This window comes from Chamaea fasciata, unplaced genomic scaffold (assembly GCF_029207755.1).
Source record: "Chamaea fasciata isolate MVZ Bird 193981 ecotype frontalis unplaced genomic scaffold, bChaFas1.0.hap1 SCAF_17, whole genome shotgun sequence".
NCBI classification, from domain to species: Eukaryota; Metazoa; Chordata; class Aves; order Passeriformes; family Sylviidae; genus Chamaea; species Chamaea fasciata.
The window spans coordinates 14,135,150-14,155,367 of NW_027094102.1; the positions used below are offsets into that span (position 1 = coordinate 14,135,150).

The 20,218-nt window shown below is 50.3% G+C and overlaps 2 protein-coding genes across 6 annotated transcripts in view; both read left to right on the plus strand.

The window, feature by feature from the left end:
• Positions 1-20,218, plus strand: part of LOC136298107 (uncharacterized) — a 212,826-nt gene that overhangs the window by 50,681 nt on the left and 141,927 nt on the right. For all 4 annotated transcript variants that reach the window (XR_010723266.1, XM_066198575.1, XM_066198576.1 and 1 more), the window contains one exon: positions 1,088-1,240. Coding sequence is in view for 3 of the 4 variants with exons in the window: in XM_066198575.1 (XP_066054672.1) it covers positions 1,088-1,240 (153 nt within the window). In the remaining variant the exon portion in view is untranslated. The remainder of the gene's footprint in view (positions 1-1,087; positions 1,241-20,218) is intronic.
• Positions 4,748-12,302, plus strand: LOC136298109 (uncharacterized). 2 transcript variants are annotated; one of them, XM_066198581.1, is made up of 3 exons: positions 4,748-10,023; positions 10,167-10,275; positions 12,214-12,299. In XM_066198581.1, the coding sequence occupies exon 1, from the start codon at positions 4,866-4,868 to the stop codon at positions 6,345-6,347; it is 1,482 nt and encodes a 493-aa protein (XP_066054678.1). In that variant the 5' UTR covers positions 4,748-4,865; the 3' UTR covers positions 6,348-10,023; positions 10,167-10,275; positions 12,214-12,299. The 2 variants fall into 2 exon arrangements, with proteins under 2 accessions (XP_066054678.1, XP_066054679.1); XM_066198582.1 differs by lacking the exon at positions 10,167-10,275 and having other exon boundaries at positions 12,214-12,302.

Genomic DNA, 20,218 nt, shown 5'->3' on the forward strand with positions numbered 1-20,218 from the left:
ATTGCCACAAGTCTTTCCCTAGCTGTGGCACATTCTAGTGCAACAGAGCGATTCCTTCATCAGCTACTTCGGCACCACCACCTTCAGGCATTGCCTCTGGAGAGGGTTGTCCAAGGGCCATGTGGGATTTTTAGACATTGGGTTGACTTCCTCACTGCTTTCAACACCCAAAACTCAACTAAAGAGCCATTTACTGGTTGAGTGTTTGTCAAAAGTGTTTGATCTTTGCCCTTTGTGTCCTTATTTTTGGAACTTGCTCTTTTTGTTAATATTGCACTTCACATACTGAATTTGAGACCCTGGAGGAATGCTGGTCCCTTGGCTTCAATATGAGATCCTGACACACATTACTTCAGAATAGGTAATTGTGTGATTGGCTCAAGGTCAGTTTCTGTGTAAACAGAGAAAACATGACAATTTATCCAAATGTTGGAGTGTGTGAATAATGTGCCCAGTACGTGTTTTGAGTGCCAGAATACTTCTGAGGGTTGCGTATAGCATGAGGACAGTACAGATGTCTGGAAAGACGCAAATCCTACTGGATGCAACATGCCAGTGGTGGCAGCCTGTTGCTGAGGCTATACTGACATAGAAATACAGCCTAATTAGAGCAGATAAGGCACCTCAGCTTGGATTTTAGTGCTGGGCTAGAGACTAGAATTTAAACTCGGAGTTGCTGAAGAGTTTATATTCTGCTGCTTAGCTCATGCTAAAGTCTGGTCCCTCTTTTCTGCTGTGCTAGAAAATGCTGTAGTTGTGTTTTCATTTATCTGTATCAATTTGTCCAGTGGCTATTTCTAATGACTGGGGTGCTGTGGATGTGAGTCTCCTTTGCTTTATCTTCTCCTTTTTAACATGGAAGAAGGATAAAGAGAGTAATGAAGTCTCAAAATTTTGGCCATGTTTGTGGCCTGGAACAGTGATTATTCGGAGGTCTGTTTTTCAGTGCAAATGTCTTTGCTGGCCTGCAGGTACAGATAATCATCTGCCTGTCAGCTGCTACCGGGAGCTGATGAAATCTTCCTTTGGCTGCTTCACTACATGCTGAGTAAGATCTGGTTAATGGTTTGTGTTTGTTCCCATGCAGTGTTTGCCTGGAAGGGGGAGACAGACGAGGAATACTTGTGGTGCATTGAGCAGACCCTGTACTTCAAGGATGGGCAGCCCCTCAACATGATTCTGGATGATGGTGGAGATCTTACCAACCTAGTTCATACCAAATACCCACAGCTGCTGAAAGGTGACTTGTGTTTTGTTTTGGCAGGCACAGTTCTGCCTGGGAAGCTCTTTGGGGAGAGATGTTTCTGCAAGAATTCGCTGCTGGTGTAAAAAGGGGTGGAGGAAGAGGGACAGGCATGTGCGAACAGGCTGTGAAAGTTCCTTGCAGGTCAAGACCAGAATCTTCTACCTGCAGGAGCTGTTTCCACCTCTGCTCTGTAGCACATAAGCTGCAATGACCTGTCCTGGCCATACTTCAGTGTGTCCCCTTACCTGAGAATGACCAGTAGTTCTGCTGTCGTGCCAAAAGCGTCCTGGAAGAGGGGTGTGTTCTAGATATGCTCAATGTCTGTTTGCAATTAATAATTTTGGGTTAAAGCATTTCTTACCCATCATCTTAGTGCAGTTCTGAATGAAGTCATGACTACCTGTAGCCTTCTGTGGAGAAGGAATAGTTTTCCACCTTAACCACTCATTCAGTTTGTCAGTGAAGATGCTGATGGAGCCAGGGTTGGGACTCTTGCTTTGATTTGCCTTCAGTGCAAGTTAGCAAAACTGATCAGCGTAGTGTTGCTAGCATGTGTTAATGTAAAAGATTTATACGAAGGGAGTTTGACATGACCAGGCTGACCTGTGCCTGGTGAGTATGACAGACTCTCCTTAGCCCTGCCAGTGTCCATCAGCTGTGCTGCAGCAATATGTGTGCCCAGGGTTGTTAAAGGGCACGTTTAAGCCCTTGTTAAAGGGCCAGGGTTGTTTGGTCTGGGATGTGAAGGAAATTGGGTGGTGATACAGTGGGGTGTGTTGGTGCTTTCGTAGAGGGGAGGTTGCTGTAGAAACCTGCTGGATCAGCTCTCCTCTGACTCGTGCTCTGCTTTAGTAGGAAGATAGGAGGAAAAAATCTGAAGGTGGCAGGCTGTGAATAGGGCTGTGTGAGGGGAGTCTGGGGCTCTGCTCCTCATCTGTGTGCTGCTGCCGGTAGGGGCACCAGGAAGAGGGGAACTTTCTCTCTGACAAGCCTCACTTTGTCCTTCATCCTTAGCCTGATGTCACTCATAATCCAACACTCAACATCTGTGTTATTTAAACCGTCATGAAAGATTTTCATTGATCTTTGCTTAGCCTCTCTTCTGTCAAAGGTTTTGTGGTTCCTGGGTTACCTCTGTGTGATACTGATGACCTCTTGCTTTTCCCATGTTTGATGCCAAGGAATACCACAATTGATCATTCCTCTCTGTCTTCCTTGTGTTTTCAGAGGCCGAAGAAAGTATTTTCCATGTTCATGCTCTGTTTTGCTGGGTTGTTTCCCTGCCATGCACACCTTGGTTGGTGTCCTTGTTCGCAGGGTCTTTGAGCTGAGCTCCTTTCACACTTTCAGCCCTCCTGTTGTACTTGTTTCTCCTCTCCAGCCCCTTTCACCCTCGTGCTTGTCTTTTGATGCTGGTGTGGGAGGGACTGGCATAATACAATGCAGTAGGACAATGGCTCTTGGACTGTCTCATGTCTTGGCATCCATCTGTAGCCTGTCTCTGATAAAAAACATCCCTGTCTGGGTTTGCTTCCTAAATTTTTAGAAATAACTCTTCCTCTGGGGTTTTAAAGAGTCTAGGGAGGATGCAATACCTGTCAGTTTTTCCCTTCCCAAAATGTGTGGCTATATGCACTGGCTGTAGTTGTAAAGCTCCTTGCAGCAGTTCAGTAAATTAAGACTGAGCTCTGTAGAGGATGGCAAACTTGATCTGTTTGAACTTCCAGTCCGTTGCTCTTTGGAAACAGCAAAACTTCCAGAATGGGACTCACAGAGTAGAGTCTTGATCTCCATAATCTGAGATCTGTGCTTAGCTCTTTGCTGCAAAGTCTGCTTAAATGATGCAGTGTAGCATCCAATTTTGGTATCTCACAGCTAACAGAGGCTCTGTTATATTTTTTTTTACATATATATATATATACATATATATATATATAGATATAGATATAGATATAGATATAGATAGATATATATAGATATATATCCTATATCCTATATCCTAAGGGCTTGTGGGAATATCTGACCTCTGTGGAGGTGGAACAAGAGTGACATTGTCAGAGCATGCACAATGTGTAGATTGTGAGCACAGGAGACATTTTGGCATTAGGCAGCTGAAAATGCCATTTAACATTTTAAGGCTGGATAAGTTTTCTGGGCTAATTTCAGAGGGGATTGTCTTCCATGCTTCAGCTGCTTCTAATTTCAATAGTTCAGTCCTAGTGTGCAGCTAATAGTTGAAAGTAGTATTCCTTCAACTAGGAGATGTGTTAAATGTGTGTGGAACTGCTCAGGAAGCTTCCCCTCTTTCGAAGTGTGCCTGCAGTTAGAGGGCAGAATGGCCTTTGTGCTATTGGCTTATTCCATTAAGCCAAATGCCCTTAATATCAAGATAAATAAAGGAAGAAAGGGGGAAAAAGAGAACTGACCAAAGGGGAAAGTCATCTGTGCAAAAGAGATCTCTGGCATCTATGCAAAAGACCTGTGTGGGGAAGGTTGGCTAGTTTGTGATTCATTGACAGACTTGCGTATTGCTCGGGTGGAAATAAAGGGCAAAGCAGGTCTGAGTATTTAGCAAGGCTGTGTCGGTTTAATTCAAACTCTTCCTTGCTGCAGGCCCTTCTCTGCTCTCCAGTCACTCGGGCATTGACCATGAGTGGTGTGGGCAGCACTTGGGGCAGCTGCAGAGAGGTTTAGACCAGCTGTAAATGGCACCTGGGGCAGTGCTGGGGTGCTGTTGAAACCAGGTGAGGCAGTGCTCCCTGCCTCCTCCACTCTGGCTTATCTTCTGTTAATGGGCCATCAGCACCTTTGCTACACAGCTCACAGATAACCCCCTCCTGGACTACCTCCTGTTAATGGGCCCATCAGGCCTTATCACATGACTCACCATCCCATTGTGGGATGCTCCGCCCAGAGGGAGAAACTAAGCATTCCAGCCTGGATATAAGCTGAGACTCTGAACACCAGAGGGGCGCTTACCCACTGGATTCCCAGAGGACCCGAGCTACCAGACTTTTCTACAGGATCACTGCTTCAGGAAGACCACCTCATCTGGACTGCTTCCATCACTACGCTCAGGTTGTATTCTGACTCTGTCAGTGGTCTTTTGTATTATTGCATTGATTTTATTTTACTTTCTTTCCTTTTTCTTTTTTTTTTTCCTATTAAATTGTATCTCTGACTTGGAGCCTCTCATTTGTTTTGCCTTGAAACTACTACATTTTTGGCGCCCAACGTGGGGCACAAGGCACTGAAAAAAGTCAGAATTACAATTTTGTATTGAAGAAGACACCTGTTCGCTATGATGCTCAACATGCTTACATGTGTCTTATATCTATCTCTCTATATTTTTCCACAACTGGGGTACTATCTGCCAGTCTTAATGCTCCTGCGTAGACCAGGGTATGGTACTAAAATTGCTTTAGTAGTCTATTATGTCCATTGCTTGATAAACTCTGAGGCAATGAACATTATTCAGAATATACACCCAGTTTTGTTTTCTTGTTCTGGTCTAGGATGCTACATCTGGGGCCTCAACAATCTCACCCAGCCCCTGTGGGGAGGGGTGAAGAATGATTTTTTCCAGCTTTTCAGGCATGACACAGCAGTTTTTGAAAATATGGAATACCCTCTGGATGCCAAAGACAGCATGATGTTGTTGTTAGTCCTGCTTTGTCTTCTCTGCACGGCCCGCACCATGCTTAGAATCAAAACACTACATGGTGTGATACAGCGTGTTCTGAAGGAAGAGGAAGAGGAAAAAAGAAGCAGAGCAACGATATCAGTGTCTACACAGAGTGTCACAGAAGTGAAAGGAACCAAAGGCAAAGCAACAGTGTCCTCATCTACACAGACCGTCACAGAGGAGAAAGAAGCCAAAAGTGAGGCAACAGTGTCCACATCTACGCAGACTGTCACAGAGGAGAAAGGGACTAAGGGTGCCATCAGCATCTCCACACAAACCATCACCGAACCGGAACAGCCTAAACCAGTAGCAGTTGCCCCCGTTCAGAAGAAGAAATCAAAGACCAAATCAGTCCGCATAGTGACTGATGAGGGTGCAGCAGGACCTTCACAATCAGCAGAAGAGACAGAGCCAGAAATCATCACTCGCTCTCTATCTCTGGGTGAGCTGCGTGACCTGCGAAGGGAATTCACCCGCCAGACCAACGAGTCCATCCTGACCTGGCTGCTCCGCATCTGGGACGCTGCAGCCAATGACACCATTCTGGATGGAAGTAAGGCCAGGCAACTGGGATCGTTGTCCCGGGATGTGGTCATTGACCAGGAGATTGAGAAAAGCCAAGAACCTCTCAGCCTCTGGCAGCGACTGCTAACAAGTGTGAAAAATAGATACCTTTGTAAAGAAGACCTCCAAGTGCACCAAGGAAAATGGAACACAATAGAACAAGGTATCCGATGCCTGAGAGAATTGGCTGTGTTGGAAATCATTTTTTCAGAAAATGAGAGATTTCCTAAAAACCCAGATGGTGTCCAGTGCACATCACGGATGTGGTTAAAATTTGCACGACTTGGACCCGAGATGTACTCACGTTACCTGGCAACACTGCAATGGAGGGAAGGTGAGGACAGGGTAGGTGTCTTGGCTAATAAACTAAGAATTTACGAAGACACTGTCACTGCCCCAGTTCGTACCCATGTCTCATCTGTGGAAACAAGACTGGCTGAGCAAGTCCAGAACTTGATTGAAGAAGGCCATCAGAAACTGAAAAAAGAACTTAAGGAAAAAATTTACCATATCCAGCCAGAGCCAATGAGAGTCTCTGCCATTAGGAGCAGGCGCTCCCCAGCCAGGGAGAAAAGATACACACCCCGAGGTAACCTCTGGTCTTTTCTTCGGGAGCATGGAGAAGACATGAGGAAGTGGGATGGAAAACCCACCTCCTCCTTAGCAGCCCGGGTACGTGAACTGAAAAGAGAAACACCTACCACAAAGAGCCCATCTAGAATCAATGTTGCTCCGGTCTCTCGTGCACAAAACTCCAGACGGTACAGGAATGATGATATGACTGATCCTCTTGAAAGAACCTCAGAAACATATTTACAAGAAAAGAGCAATGTATGCCATGACCAAGAATAGGAGGGCCCTGCCTCTAGCCAGGTAGAGGAAAGGGACAATCGGATCTACTGGACTGTGTGGATCCGATGGCCTGGAACATCTGACCCACAAAGATATACAGCTCTGGTTGATACCGGTGCTCAGTGTACTCTGATGCCATCAAGGTACGTGGGAGCAGAACCCATTTCCATTTCTGGGGTGACAGGAGGATCCCAGGAGCTAACTGTACTGGAAGCTGAAGTAAGTCTAACTGAGAAAGAATGGCAGAAACACCCCATTGTGACTGGTCCAGAGGCCCCATGCATTTTAAGCATAGACTATCTCAGAAATGGGTATTTCAAAGACCCAAAAAGATACCGCTGAGTTTTTGGCATAGCTGCTCTAGAGACAGAAAGCATCAGACAACTGAGTACCTTGCCTGGACTCTCAGACGACCCCTCTGCTGTGAGACTACTGAAAGTTGAAGAACAACAGGTGCCGATCGCCCGAGCAACAGTGCACCGTCGGCAATATCGCACTGACAGAGACTCTGTGGTCCCCATCCATAAGATGATTCGTGAGCTGGAAAGCCAAGAGGTGGTAAGCAAAGCTCATTCACCCTTTAATAGCCCTATATGGCCCGTGCGTAAGTCCAGTGAAGAATAGAGACTGACAGTGAATTACCGTGGCCTGAATGAAGTCACACCACCACTAAGCGCTGCCGTACCAGACATGTTGGAGCTTCAGTATGAGCTGGAATCCAAGGCAGCAAAATGGTATGCGACCATTGATATTGCAAATGCCTTTTTCTCCATTCCTCTGGCAGCAGAATGCAGGCCTCAGTTTGCCTTCACCTGGAGGGGCGTGCAGTACACCTGGAACCGACTGCCCCAGGGGTGGAAGCACAGTCCCACCATTTGCCATGGACTGATCCAGGCTGCACTGGAAAAAGGTGAGGCTCCAGAACACCTGCAATACATTGACGACATTATCGTGTGGGGAAACACCGCAACAGAAGTCTTTGAAAAAGGAAAGAAGATCATTCAGATTCTCCTGAAGGCCGGCTTCGCCATCAAGAGGAGCAAAGTCAAGAGACCTGCTCGAAAGATCCAGTTCCTGGGAGTGAAGTAGCAAGATGGACAGCGTCAGATTCCCACTGAAGTTATCAATTAGATCACTGCAATGTCTCCACCGACCAACAAGAAAGAAACACAAGCTTTCCTAAGTGCCATAAGTTTCTAGAAGATGCACATTCCCGAGTATAGCCAAATTGTGAGCCCTCTCTACCTGGTCACCCGCAAGAAGAACGATTTCCACTGGGGCCCAGAACAGCAGCAAGCTTTCGCCCAGATCAAGCAGGAAATCGCTCATGCGGTAGCCCTTGGCCCAGTCAGGACGAGATCAGAAGTGAAGAATGTGCTTTACTCTGCAGCCGGGAGCCATGGTCTGTCATGAAGCCTTTGGCAGAAGGTACCAGGTGAAACTCGAGGACGACCACTGAGATTCTGGAGCCGAAGCTACAGAAAATCCGAAGTCAACTACACTCCCACAGAAAAGAAAATCTTAGCCGCCTATGAAAGAGTCCAAGCTGCCTCAGAGGTAATTGGTACTGAAGCACAGCTGCTTCTGGCACCTCGACTACCGGTGCTGGGGTGGATGTTCAAAAGAAAGGTTCCTACCACACATCATGCCACCGACACCACGTGAAGCAAATAGATCGCCCTGATCACGCAGCGCGCCCGTATTAGAAACCTGAATCGCCCTGGGATTCTGGAAATTATAACAAACTGGCCTGAAGGTGAGACCTTTAGATTATCCTCTGAAGAAGAGGAGGAGCAAGTGACACGGGCCGAAGAAGCCCCACCATATAACGAGCTACCAAAGAGTAAAAGACGATATGCCCTTTTCACCGACGGTTCCTGCCAAATTGTAGGTGCTAACCAGAAATGGAAAGCTGCTGTATAGAACCCCACACGACAAGTTGCACAAGCTACCGAAAGAGAAGGTGGATCAAGTCAAGTCGCAGAGCTTAAAGCTGTCCAGCTGGCTTTAGATATTGCTGAACGAGAAAAGTGGCCAAGGCTCTATCTCTACACTGACTCATAGATGGTAGCTAATGCTCTGTGAAGATGGCTGGACCGCTAGAGAAAGGCCAACTGGCAGCGCAGAGGGAAACCCATCTGGGCTGCTGAGATTTGGCAGGACATCGCCACCCGAGTAGAAAGGCTAACCGTGAAAGTTCGACACGTAGATGCGCACGTACCCAAAAGTCAAGCTAATAAAAAACATCATAACAACGAGCAGGTAGATCGAGCTGCCAAAGTGAAAGTATCTCAAGTTAATCTAGACTGGCAGCACAAAAGAAAATTGTTCCTAGCTCCTTGAGCTCATGATGCCTCTGGTCATCAAAAGAGAGATGCAACATATCGATAAGCTCGTGACCGAGAAGTAGACATTACTATGGACAGCATCTCCCAGGCTATCCATGACTGCGAGACCTGTGCTGCGATCAAACAGGCCAAGCGAATGAAGCCTCTATGGTATGGCGGACGATAGTCAAAGTATAGGTATGGAGAAGCCTGGCAAATTGACTACATCACCCTTCCCCAAACCCGCCAAGGCAAGCGCTACGTGCTCACCATGGTGGAAGCAACCACTAGATAGCTGGAGACCTACCCTGTGCCTCATGCTACTGCCCGAAACACCATCTTGAGCCTGAAAAAACAGGTCCTGTAGAGACATGGCACCCCTGAGAGAATTGAGTCAAACAACGAGACTCATTTCAAGAATGGCCTCATAAGCACTTGGGCCAGAGAACACAAAATCAAATGAATATACCATATCCCATACCATGCACCAGCTGCCGAGAAAGTAGAACGCTGCAATGAACTGCTTAAAACTACCCTTAAAGCACTTAGTAAAAGGACCTTCAAAAATTGAGAACAAAACTTAGCGAAAGCCACCTGGATGGTCAATACCCGAAGGTCCATCAATCGAGCTAGTCCTGCCCAGTCTGAATCCTTGCATACAGTGAATAGAGATAGGGTCCCTGTGGTACACATGAAAGGTATGTTAAGAAAGACTGTTTAGATTAATCCCACCTCGGGCAAGGGCAAACCCATCCGTGGGGTTGTCTTTGCACAAAAACCTGGTTATACTTGGTGAGTGATGCAAAAAGATGGGGACACCCACTGTGTACCACAAGGAGACCTTATTTTAAGTGAGAACTGTGTGTAAGATTTCATTATATATATATGTGTGTGTGTGTGTAGTTTAAGGAAGGTATTGATTTAGAATGATGTAGATAGTAATAGAATAAGGGGTGGATAATGTCCTGGGTTGAAGTATATTCTATCACCATCTTCAAGAACTGTTGAAACCAGGTGAGGCAGTGCTCCCTGCCTCCTCCACTCTGGCTTATCTTCTGTTAATGGGCCCATCAGCACCTTTGCTACACAGCTCACAGATAACCCCCTCCTGGACTACCTCCTGTTAATGGGCCCATCAGGCCTTATCACATGACTCACCATCCCATTGTGGGATGCTCCGCCCAGGGGGAGGAACCAAGCATTCCAGCCTGGATATAAGCTGAGACTCTGAACACCAGAGGGGCGCTTACCCACTGGATTCCCAGAGGACCCGAGCTACCAGACTTTTCTACAGGATCACTGCTTCAGGAAGACCACCTCATCTGGACTGCTTCCATCACTACGCTCAGGTTGTATTCTGACTCTGTCAGTGGTCTTTTGTATTATTGCATTGATTTTATTTTACTTTCTTTCCTTTTTCTTTTTTTTTTTCCTATTAAATTGTATCTCTGACTTGGAGCCTCTCATTTGTTTTGCCTTGAAACTACTACAGGTGCCTTCAGGGAGGGGAAGCTGTTGGCATATGGGATGTGAGGTCTGCTTAGTGCCATGGAAAGACAATCTGCTAAGCTCAGAACTCCCATCTGGAGAGCCTTTGAAGGGTGAGGGGCGTGTCTCCTATTTGCCAGATGCACAGGAAGAGAGAGGGCAGGTCTGAACTGGAGGTGCCTGCCATGACCTCCAAAAGCTTTCCTTCAGGGGGATGACTGTCCATTGTCCAGGCAGTTGCTCTGGAAACTGATGGTTTTGGGAGACTTTTCAGATCCTCCATTTCACTGTGCACAAGGCTGCACTGTGAACTTTAAACTCTCCTCTCTTCTCCAAGCAAGCCCTAAATATGCCAAAGCCCGAATGCGTTCCCTCTGCAGGTGACGGTCAGGGAAGTGGGGCTATCGAGGGCTCTGTGGTGAGATAGAAATGGTGCGGATCAGTCAGCTTAATCATAGAATCACAGAATGGTTTGGGTTGGGAAGGACCTTACAAGGCCATCTAGTCTAACCTGCCTGCAATGGGCAGGACAGCTTCAACTCAGGCTGCTCAGAGCCCTTTGAACGTTCCCAGGGATGGGGCATGCAGCACTTCTCAGGGCATCCTATGCCATCTACATTGTAAAGAAAAGCTGCCTTAGACCTAGTCTGGATCACTCTCTTTCAGTTTAAAACCATTCCCCCTTGTCCTGTTGCAACAGGCCATGCTAAACAGTGTGTCCACGTCTTTTAAGCTCACTTCAGATATTAAAAAGCTGCAGTGACCTCTCTCTGGAGCCTTCTCCTCTCCAATTAATCAGCCTTTTCCCTTCTAGTGCAGTTGGTCTTGTTTCCTTCATGTGCTACGGCGTGGTCTGGGCAGCAATGGGAGGGTCTCATGGCTCAGTCTCAGGCTCTGCTGGGGAATTTGTCCAGGTTCTTGTGTGAAAACCATGCAGAATTGCATTCAGCGTTCCCTGCCTGGGCTTGGACGAGCTCCCAGCTGGATTTTTTGAGGAGTGAGGATGGACTGGGACCAGACGTGGCATCTGTGAGTGAGCAGTGCCCTGGAGCCAGGCAGACCAGTTGTGTTATGGGGAGCATCACCGGCTGGTCAGGGGAGGGGATTGTCTTGCCTGCTCTGGGCTTGGGCAGCCTCACCTTGACTGTTGTGTTGTTTTGGTCACTGCAATATAAGAAAAATATGAAACTATTAGAGAGTGTCCAAAGGAGGGACACAAGGATGGTGAAGGATCTTGAGGGGAAGCCAGAGGTGTGGCTGAGGGCATTTGGTCTGTTCAGCTGAAGGAGCCTGAGGGGAGAGCTCATTGCAGTTACAACTTCCTTGTGAGGGAAGGAGAAGGGGAAGACTCTGATTTCTTCTCTGTGGCCAGGAACAGGACCCAGGGAACGGCTGGAGCTGTGTCAGGGGCCTTTAGGCTGGATATCAGGGAAAGATTCTTCCCCAGAGGGTGCTGGGCCTTACCCAGGCTCCCCAGGGAACGGTCCCGGCCCCGAGGCTGCCGGAGCTCCAGGAGCCTTTGGACAGCGCTGCCAGGGATGCCCAGGGTGGGGTTGTTGGGGTGTCTGTGCAGGGCCAGGGGCTGGGTGGTCCCGTGGGTCCCTCCCGGCTCCGGCCGCTCTGTGGGTCCGCGCGGGCTGGGCTGAGGGGCACCCCGGGCTGCCAGCAGAGGGCGCTGCGGCGCCGCGGAGCGCGGCCGGGCCGGCGCTGAGGCCGATCCCCTTTTCCCCCCGGGCCTCGATCTTGTCCGGCCCGGGCACACCGGCCCCGAGGGGCTGCGGCAAAGCCCTCGCCTGCCTTCCCCGGGATCCGGGCTGCTGCAGCCTGCTGGGGAGCCTGGTGGGCACGGCACCGGCCGGTGCAGAGGCGTGTGGCTCTGAAGCGCATCCTCTGCTGTTCCTGCAGTTGTTTGAGGGTTTTCGTCTCTTCCTTGCTCTCGCCGAGGGGTTTTTTTAACTTAAGCCTCTGAAGAATGCTCCCAGCTCCTGGATGAGCTGGTTTGCGCAGCTCATTGACTCCAACTAAGGTGAATCCTTTTACTTTCCCCACAGGAATTAGAGGTATTTCAGAAGAGACAACCACTGGCGTTCACAACCTGTACAAGATGAAGGCCAATGGGACCCTGAAAGTGCCAGCTATCAATGTGAATGACTCTGTCACCAAGGTAATACAGACAAAGCCCTTCTTCAGGCTTCAAGCGCCGCCGGAGCCACTCCCGATACCTGCAGGAGGAGGCTAACGACGTCTTCAGGAATCCGGATTCAAAAATCAAAACAACTTATCAACAACCGCACTTAAGCGCAGGGTCCCGGCCTTTTCGGGCGCGACAAGAAGTCGCAGGGGAAACCCCGAAATAATGAAAGGAGTCGGCAGAGCAAACGCAGGTCCAACCAATATGATTACTACTACGTTTCTCCTTTATTCTATGTAAGATGGCAGGTTTTATACACTCTATATTGTTTACACTTCTAGATACATTCTCATTGGTACATGGCACAGGAAAGAATGCAAACACCTATTGTTTTATAAATTATTTAAGGTAGCTACTATGTCCACAGCAATTACTATACTTGTTAACTACTATGAAAGCCTTTGCCCCTTGCAACACCTTAAGGGAATTTATTAACTGCGACACACACCTGGCACTAATTTCTATCTGCGCCACAACCTCACAGGCCTCAGTGCCACGGCCTAGAGGCACAGGATATTGCTCAGTCTGCATGATTCAAGTACAACTCATCTCCTACAAATAAACGCTTTATTTGTCTACACATATATCCTTCGTGCCATGGAACACAGTTATATAAAGGTTCAATTACACCTATACTATCCTTTAAACACAAACTACTGACTAAGTCTATGGCTGCATCCAGCGGCGTCCGGGCTCTTCTCTGAGAAGTCGAGGAAGCAAGGAGGTCCTTTCTGCACCTTGTGACTCAACAGGAGCGTCCTGCCTGCTCCCTGCACAGCTCTCCAGGTGGTCCTGCTGGTCCCGGGCCAGCTGTGACTGCAGCAGGGACACCTGGAAGAGGCAAAGGCCCGGCTCAGACAAGCCCACGCTGGCAGGAGCATCCGCAGCCCCACGGAACCGGCTGTCGGGGCAGACACAGCCTCCAAGTCCAGCCCTCACCAACACTCTGCCCTTGGGGAAGGGGAAAGGAACAGGCTCCCAGACTGCCCCTCAACAGAGCTCAGAGGATCAACAGCTCCACTTCATGGCTGGCAAACCCTTCCCACGTACATCCCTCAGCCACCACAGGTCTATTAGAGAGAGTTCCGACAGCATTTAGGAACCCAGCTCTGATTTCCAAAGCACAAACCTGGGCCACTGACCCCTTTCTCCACAGGCTGTGCCTCAGCACAAGGGCTACTGCTCCTCTGAGCTACTGAAGGACTCTTCCTGAGACGCCGATATAGTCTGCCGGTCAGACTGGGAGACAGGCAACATAAAGTGTCTGGGGGGAACACTCTCCTAAAAGTTCTGATTCTTCTCCCTTCAGGTTCCACCAGCATGTTGGATGGGAGAAAGGGTCACAGAAACCTGTCAGCAAGCGTGGAGCAAAAGGATCTGTGGCCATCAAGGCATGGAGATCTCTGCTCTGAGACTCTGAATTGCACCAGACAACACTGGGGGCAAAAAGCTCTCTCTGGGGGCTGTGCAAGAGAGGTCAGTGAGTGTCTGGGGACACGGGGCCAGAGAGGCAGCAGAGTGAAGGTGCCTTTGTTAAAGCCATGGGCTGCCACAAGAGAGAGAACAAACAGAAGGGTGTGCCCAGAGCAGGCACAGGGAGAGGCAAGGAAACAAGCAGAGATCTCCAAAGCACTGCCTGGGCTAACATGTTGTGTTCCAGAGCAGCCCCGAGGCTCTGCACAGGCAGCGCACTTTACCTGCTCGCCAGTTCTCCGGGGCTCAGTAGTTGATTCAGGCTTCTTTGTCTTGACCTTCTGGAGACTCACACGCAGCTGGGACACTGCAGCCCGCAGCACTTGCACAGAGTCCTTCAAGCACCGTTCTCTTGCTCGGGACTCCTCCAGCTGCTGCAGCAGCTGCTTCTCTTGAGCTGCCTGGGTAGCCTCCATCTGCTGCACTGTGTCCTGCAGTATGTGGATCTGGAAGATGGATGCACAGCGCCTCAGGGACAGGGCTGCTTCTGGGGCTCAGAGTGGGCAGTAGGGAGAGCAAGAATGGAGAAATGACGTCAAGCAAAAAACACGCCGGAAATAGAAAGCCCAGAAGCAAGGATTGTAATGGAGACAAATGTGGAGAAAACAGGGAGAGGGAGGCAAGGGCCATCCTTGAGGCTGCAGCTCTGAACACCGGCTGAACTGACTGTGCTGGAAGTGCCCTCCCCAGCCTGCCACAGCCACGTCTGTGTCCCCACATTGCTCAGGGCCTGGCACAGGCACCAACTCTGCCTGGGACAACACTGCTAACAGAGGGACAAAGAAGCTCCAAAGGAGTCCGCTGCAGCCCCTCCTCCCACATTTCCTGCTGGGAGCCGGCAGAGAATGGGTGAAAACAGTGGCAACACAAGGCACCACATGCAGACTTGGCCTCAGGGTTCAGCAGCAGCACAAGGCAGAGCACGGCAGCAGTGGATGCTGCTGGGAGGGAAAAGAGCTTGGGGCCTCCCAGCCAAAGGTGGTGGTGCGTGTCCCTGGAGAAGAGGATGCCAGTGCACTGCTTACCAGGGCGTGGAGCTCGTCCACTTCTCTTCTATATTCAGAACCGAGCTGCAGGGTCTCCTGAAGAGCAGAACGAAGCTCAGTCACCTGAGTGTTCAGTGCCAGGTTCTTTTCTTCCAGCGATCTGAGGCACGGGTTCTGTGATCTACAAGTTGCAAATATGGAGAGACATGAGTTGCTTGCTCCTGACTCCCACAGTCAGGTATTCCAGGACAACATGGCTCAAGATCCCCACACCTGAGTATGAAAAATGGGAGGCATGGAAAGTCGTCCAGAGAAGGCACATTTGTGCCATTTCAATGGCAAAGCAGGGCCCTCTGAGGGAGTGCCCAGGCCTTCCTTATGGCCTGGCACAGCACAGATAGCCCAGCCCAGCTTGACTTCAAGAGCCAAGCCTTCAGTTGCTGTTCCTGACCTATGACACTGGGTAGCTGCGCCCAAACAGGCCGGGCTGGCGAGCGAAAGCCCAGCCCCTGCTCACAGCCCTTCTCTCCTCAGCACTTCTAAGCTGCTCTGCTGGGGGACAGAACAGATTCTTGTCCTGGCTGACTCCTGACGCTGTAATGCTCTTGATAATGGACATGAAGGTACATCATCTTCCAGACACCCTGTCTTTAAGAGACTTGCAAACTACTTTGCATGATACAGTAAAATCTCATGGCCATGGCAGCACTTGTAAAAAATCAGAACACACGGATTTTTCTCTGAACAACAACTACCTGAATGAAGAGACTGCAGTTTAAACTCTTGCAAGGTCAAGGAGTAGACTTGCCAGCTTTGTTTTAGTGTTGCTGGCTAAGCAGGCAGTAGCCCAAGTGACTTGTCCACCTTTACAGAGTGCGAGGGACCATCCAAAGGGGCCTTGGCGGGTTTGGCAGGTGGCTGCCCATCAACAATCAGCAAGAATCCTCAGAGGCTGTTGAGAATTCCAAAGAGCTTTTCCTGCTGCTCTCTAAGCAGTTCTAGGACCTGCCCCACACTTCTCAAGAGTGTGCTTGGAAGCAGAAGGCCCTCAAGACATTCAGCAGCAGCCTCTGGCTTCGTGCTACTCCCAATGTCCAAAGGTAAGAGCCTGGAATGCTGAAGATGAATCTTCAGTTCCAGAGATCGGGATCATGTCAAGCTACTTTGTAAGGAATGAGGGATATTCAATGCCCAGAACCAGGAACCAAACCCAAGAGACACGTGTGGTTTCACTCAACATCTGCATGGTTTAACTACTACTCAATTCAGGGTGGGTGGCTTGCTTTGGACTTCCCACAGGAGTGTGCTCAGCGGCACAAACAGGAGCCCAAGGCTCACGAGAGCTTTGCTGGCTTTAGGTGCCAGAAAAATAATCTTCACATGGTGGCATAGTTTTGGGTTTTTTTCTTGAGACTCTTCCATATTCTGTCCATAGAGTGTAAAAACATCTGGAAAGGATCTGCTCCCTGCCTTTACCTGGTCTCTGCCAGCTGCTTGGAAAGGTCATGTCTGTGCTGCTCCACGGCTGCCAGTTGGCCCTCAAGGGCAGCCTTCTCCTGGCACAGCAGCTCCTTCTCTCTGCACACCTGGGCCAGTGTGTGCCCTTGGCCAGAGGATTCCCGGTGCAGCTGCTCCAGAGCCCTCCTTGACGACTCTTGCTGCTGGGAAACCTGGAAGCGGGACAAGGTACAGGTCGAGCCCTTCCTCAGGAGCCCTGTGCAGAGCCAGCCAGTGCCAGCTCGCAGGCAGCCAGAGGACAAGGAGCACCTGTGCTCTGGGCTCAAAGTTTCACAGCATCTGCCCTATGCTGCTCTGATACCCTGAGCTCCAAAAGCCTCTGGCACTGCTCCCTTGCAAGTGCTGTGTCAGGCCGTGCTGGCTTTCCTGGGACCAGACAGCTCCTTCCCAACAAACATCCCTACTCCTGACTCCGTGTCGTCACTCAGAATTACCACATCTCCTAGTACTGCCAAAACAATTTACTCTGAGCACCAGCAGTGCAGACGCTTTTCAGGCACTGATCCAAAGCTCTGCTGGGTTTAGTCCCTCACTCTGCTCACCTGCTCTATTCCTTTCCACACCAAATCCAAGTTCCCATGTGTTCCCGCCCCTTGTGTGGGCACAGAAGAAGCAGCTCCCCATGCCCAGCTTTTGGCCTGGAGCTGATTGGAACAGCAAACTCCAGAGCTGTGTCAATCATTCCGGGCATGCCAGGAAACAGTCTGGCGGTCAATGGTCTCTGGCTGGAGCCAGGCACACAGACAAGGCTGCCTGCTGCAGCCCAGGCTGCCTTGCCCAAGCAGGCCTGGACTGACGGGGATGTAGAGTCCCACCTCTTTATGGGAAACCTCATTGGAATAATTCAGGGATGTTGTAGTGGACTAAAGGTCAATGTCAGGGCCTACCTGGAGATGAGACTGGCCCATGCCAGTATCAGGAGCCCTTCCCTTTGGGATTGCCAAATCTTTCTTCCAAGTCCTATTGGCAATTTCACTCTTGTGCGGTGCAGCACTCAGGACTTGAGCGTCCTGTCTCCCTTTGAGTTCTTTTCCTGTCAGATTCAAGGTGGCAGCAGCCCCATGCTCCAAGTCCTCCTGCATGCCTTCCCTCTCCATTTCTGGTTGCTGGGTTATGTCATTCCAACTTTGCATGTGGGGTGCACGCATTTCATTCTTCTTTTCCAGATCTCTCACCTTCTGCTCGTACAATTCCCGTTCATGCTGCCAAAACAGGGAGAAAAAGGGTCCCTCATTCCCTCTCTCAGTTTGCTTTTCATACCACAAATGGACTCCTGCCGCAGGGGCAGGCACGAGCTGCCCCTCTCTCTCTGCCTCTCGGGATGCCGCAGACCTTTGCTGGGCCCCCCTTGATGCTGCATCTTTCCCAGCTCACTCAGCCCCTCCCAGCTTCCTTTCTGCCCTTCCCCGACTTCTTGCAGCTCCACTCCCCTGTTCCTTTGGGGAGGAGCTGCCAGAACTGCAGCCAGGATTTCAAGTCCACGCCAAGCAGGATTTAGGCAGTGCCACGAGGCTGTGCTCTCCATCAGGGAGGAAGGGAAGAGCAAACACCCCCAGCATTTCATTCCCTGGAGCTGGGCCCAACAGGACTGGATTCTCACCTCTCCTGTGTAGAGTTTCCATGGCACCATCCCCATGGCCAACTGCCCTCTTGGAGCAGCCGTGGCCAGACCAGTCTGTCATTCTCTGCTGCCACTCAGGACGAGTCCTGCCCTTGCAGGCACGTTGTATTGCACTAAGTAGTTAGTTCGTTTTGCACTGGGTGTTCCTGGTCACACCTTCCCGTGCACCTTTGCGCCCTCTTCACCTGATACCCTCTATCTCTCCCCTCCTCCTGAGTCAGCCCCCACTGGTCAACAGACTCCCCTCCCCTCCCCCTCTCCCCTAGGGCTTCAAACTCCCCGCACGGGGGATCTCACCCTCTCTTTCCTCCTAGACATTAAGGTGTGAGTTCTACATTAAACTTGTGGGACTGTTCCCACGAGCAATAAGAGCGCCTTTTGTCTTTGATCATCGCCCTAGCCCAGATTCCCCCCTGAGATCCACAGCTAGCCAGGGCCGGACCGAGGGCTGAAGGAACTAGGGCACAGGCACACGTCCTTATCTGGATCAGCATTTGGCTTTCCCCTCTTCTCTCCCCACTGGCTGCTTTCAGATGGCCAAGGCCGAACACATTTCTATTAACAGCAAACTTGCTCTTCTCACCACTCCTCCAAGGTCCAATCATAGCCAGGAAATGGCCCTTTGTAGCATCTGCCAATCTCACCTGCACATCCTTCCTTTCCTTCTCCAGGCTCTCCAACTGCCTTTGCAGAGATGTCACCTTCTGACGAAGAGCCACAGCCTCTTGCTTCAGGATACCTTGAAAAGAGGTATTCTGGTGTTCTGCTCTCCACATTGCTGCAGGAGGGAAGGGGAAGGACAAGAAGGGGGAAAGCAAAGCAAAAGCAAACTGATGTGCATCCTGCAGAGCCAACAGCACTGTCTTCTCTGCCTGCCTGTCTTTGCCAGGCCCTAAGCCCACAAGGGCGTCAAAACTGACAGAAATGAAGGAAGCTTCCAGGCAGAGAGAAAAGCAGGAATGGAAGGGGCAAGGTTCAGAAGAGTAGGGAAGTGTCTTTGCTCCTGGACTTGTGCAGAGTGAGCAATCCAAGAGAGACAAAGGAGCAGGAATGCCTGTGCAGCCGTGCTCCAGACAGGCCAATAGCCTGGAGGCTCTGGCAGGGCCTGGAGTTTGGGGGAACGGAGCTGAGGCAGCCAGCTACAGCTCCTTAGCACAGACAGGGCACCTGAAAGGCACCAGCTGTGCACGGGATCAGCCACAGCACAGCCAGATGGCACTGCCAGCCATGGCATCTTTCTTGAGAAAAAGCTTCCACTGGCACTAGGATGGATAAATCTCCTGCTGATCGTTTTCCCCCTCTGCCATCCCTGGGCACTTTTATTCTGTGTGGCATCAGACATCCTCGCTGGCAAGACAGGATGGGGCAATGGGTGGAAGAGGAAAAGCTGTACCTTGCTCACTTTCCTCCAGCTGTTTCAGCAGCTTCTGATTCTTGGCATTTAGTTGGTCTCTCTGAGCCTTTGTATTCCGCAGCTTCATCTTCAGGGCCTTACACTGTATGACCATGGCCTCTGCTTTTTTCTCAGAGCTCTGGAGCCGCACACAAAGCTCAGACACCTCAGTTTCCAGCAGCTGCTTCTCTCGAGCTGCCTTCTCCTTCACTGCGTCCTGCAGGGTGTGGATTTGGAAGATGGATGCACAGAGCCTCAGGGACAGGGCTGCTTCTGAGGCTCAGAGTGGGCAGTAGGGAGAGCAAGAATGGAGAAATGACGTCAAGCAAAAAACACGCCGGAAATAGAAAGCCCAGAAGCAAGGATTGTAATGGAGACAAATGTGGAGAAAACAGGGAGAGGGAGGCAAGGGCCATCCTTGAGGCTGCAGCTCTGAACACCGGCTGAACTGGCTGTGCTGGAAGTGCCCTCCCCAGCCTGCCACAGCCACTTCTGTGTCCTCACATTGCTCAGGGCCTGGCACAGGCACCAACTCTGCCTGGGACAACACTGCTAACAGAGGGACAGAGAAGCTCCAAAGGAGTCCGCTGCAGCCTCTCCTCCCACATTTCCTGCTGGGAGCCGGCAGAGAATGGGTGAAAACAGTGGCAACACAAGGCACCACATGCAGACTTGGCCTCAGGGTTCAGCAGCAGCACAAGGCAGAGCACGGCAGCAGTGGATGCTGCTGGGAGGGAAAAGAGCTTGGGGCCTCCCAGCCAAAGGTGGTGGTGTGTGTCCCTGGAGAAGAGGATGCCAGTGCACTGCTTACCAGGGCGTGGAGCTCGTCCACTTCTCTTCTATATTCAGAACAGAGCTGCTGGGTCTCCTGAAG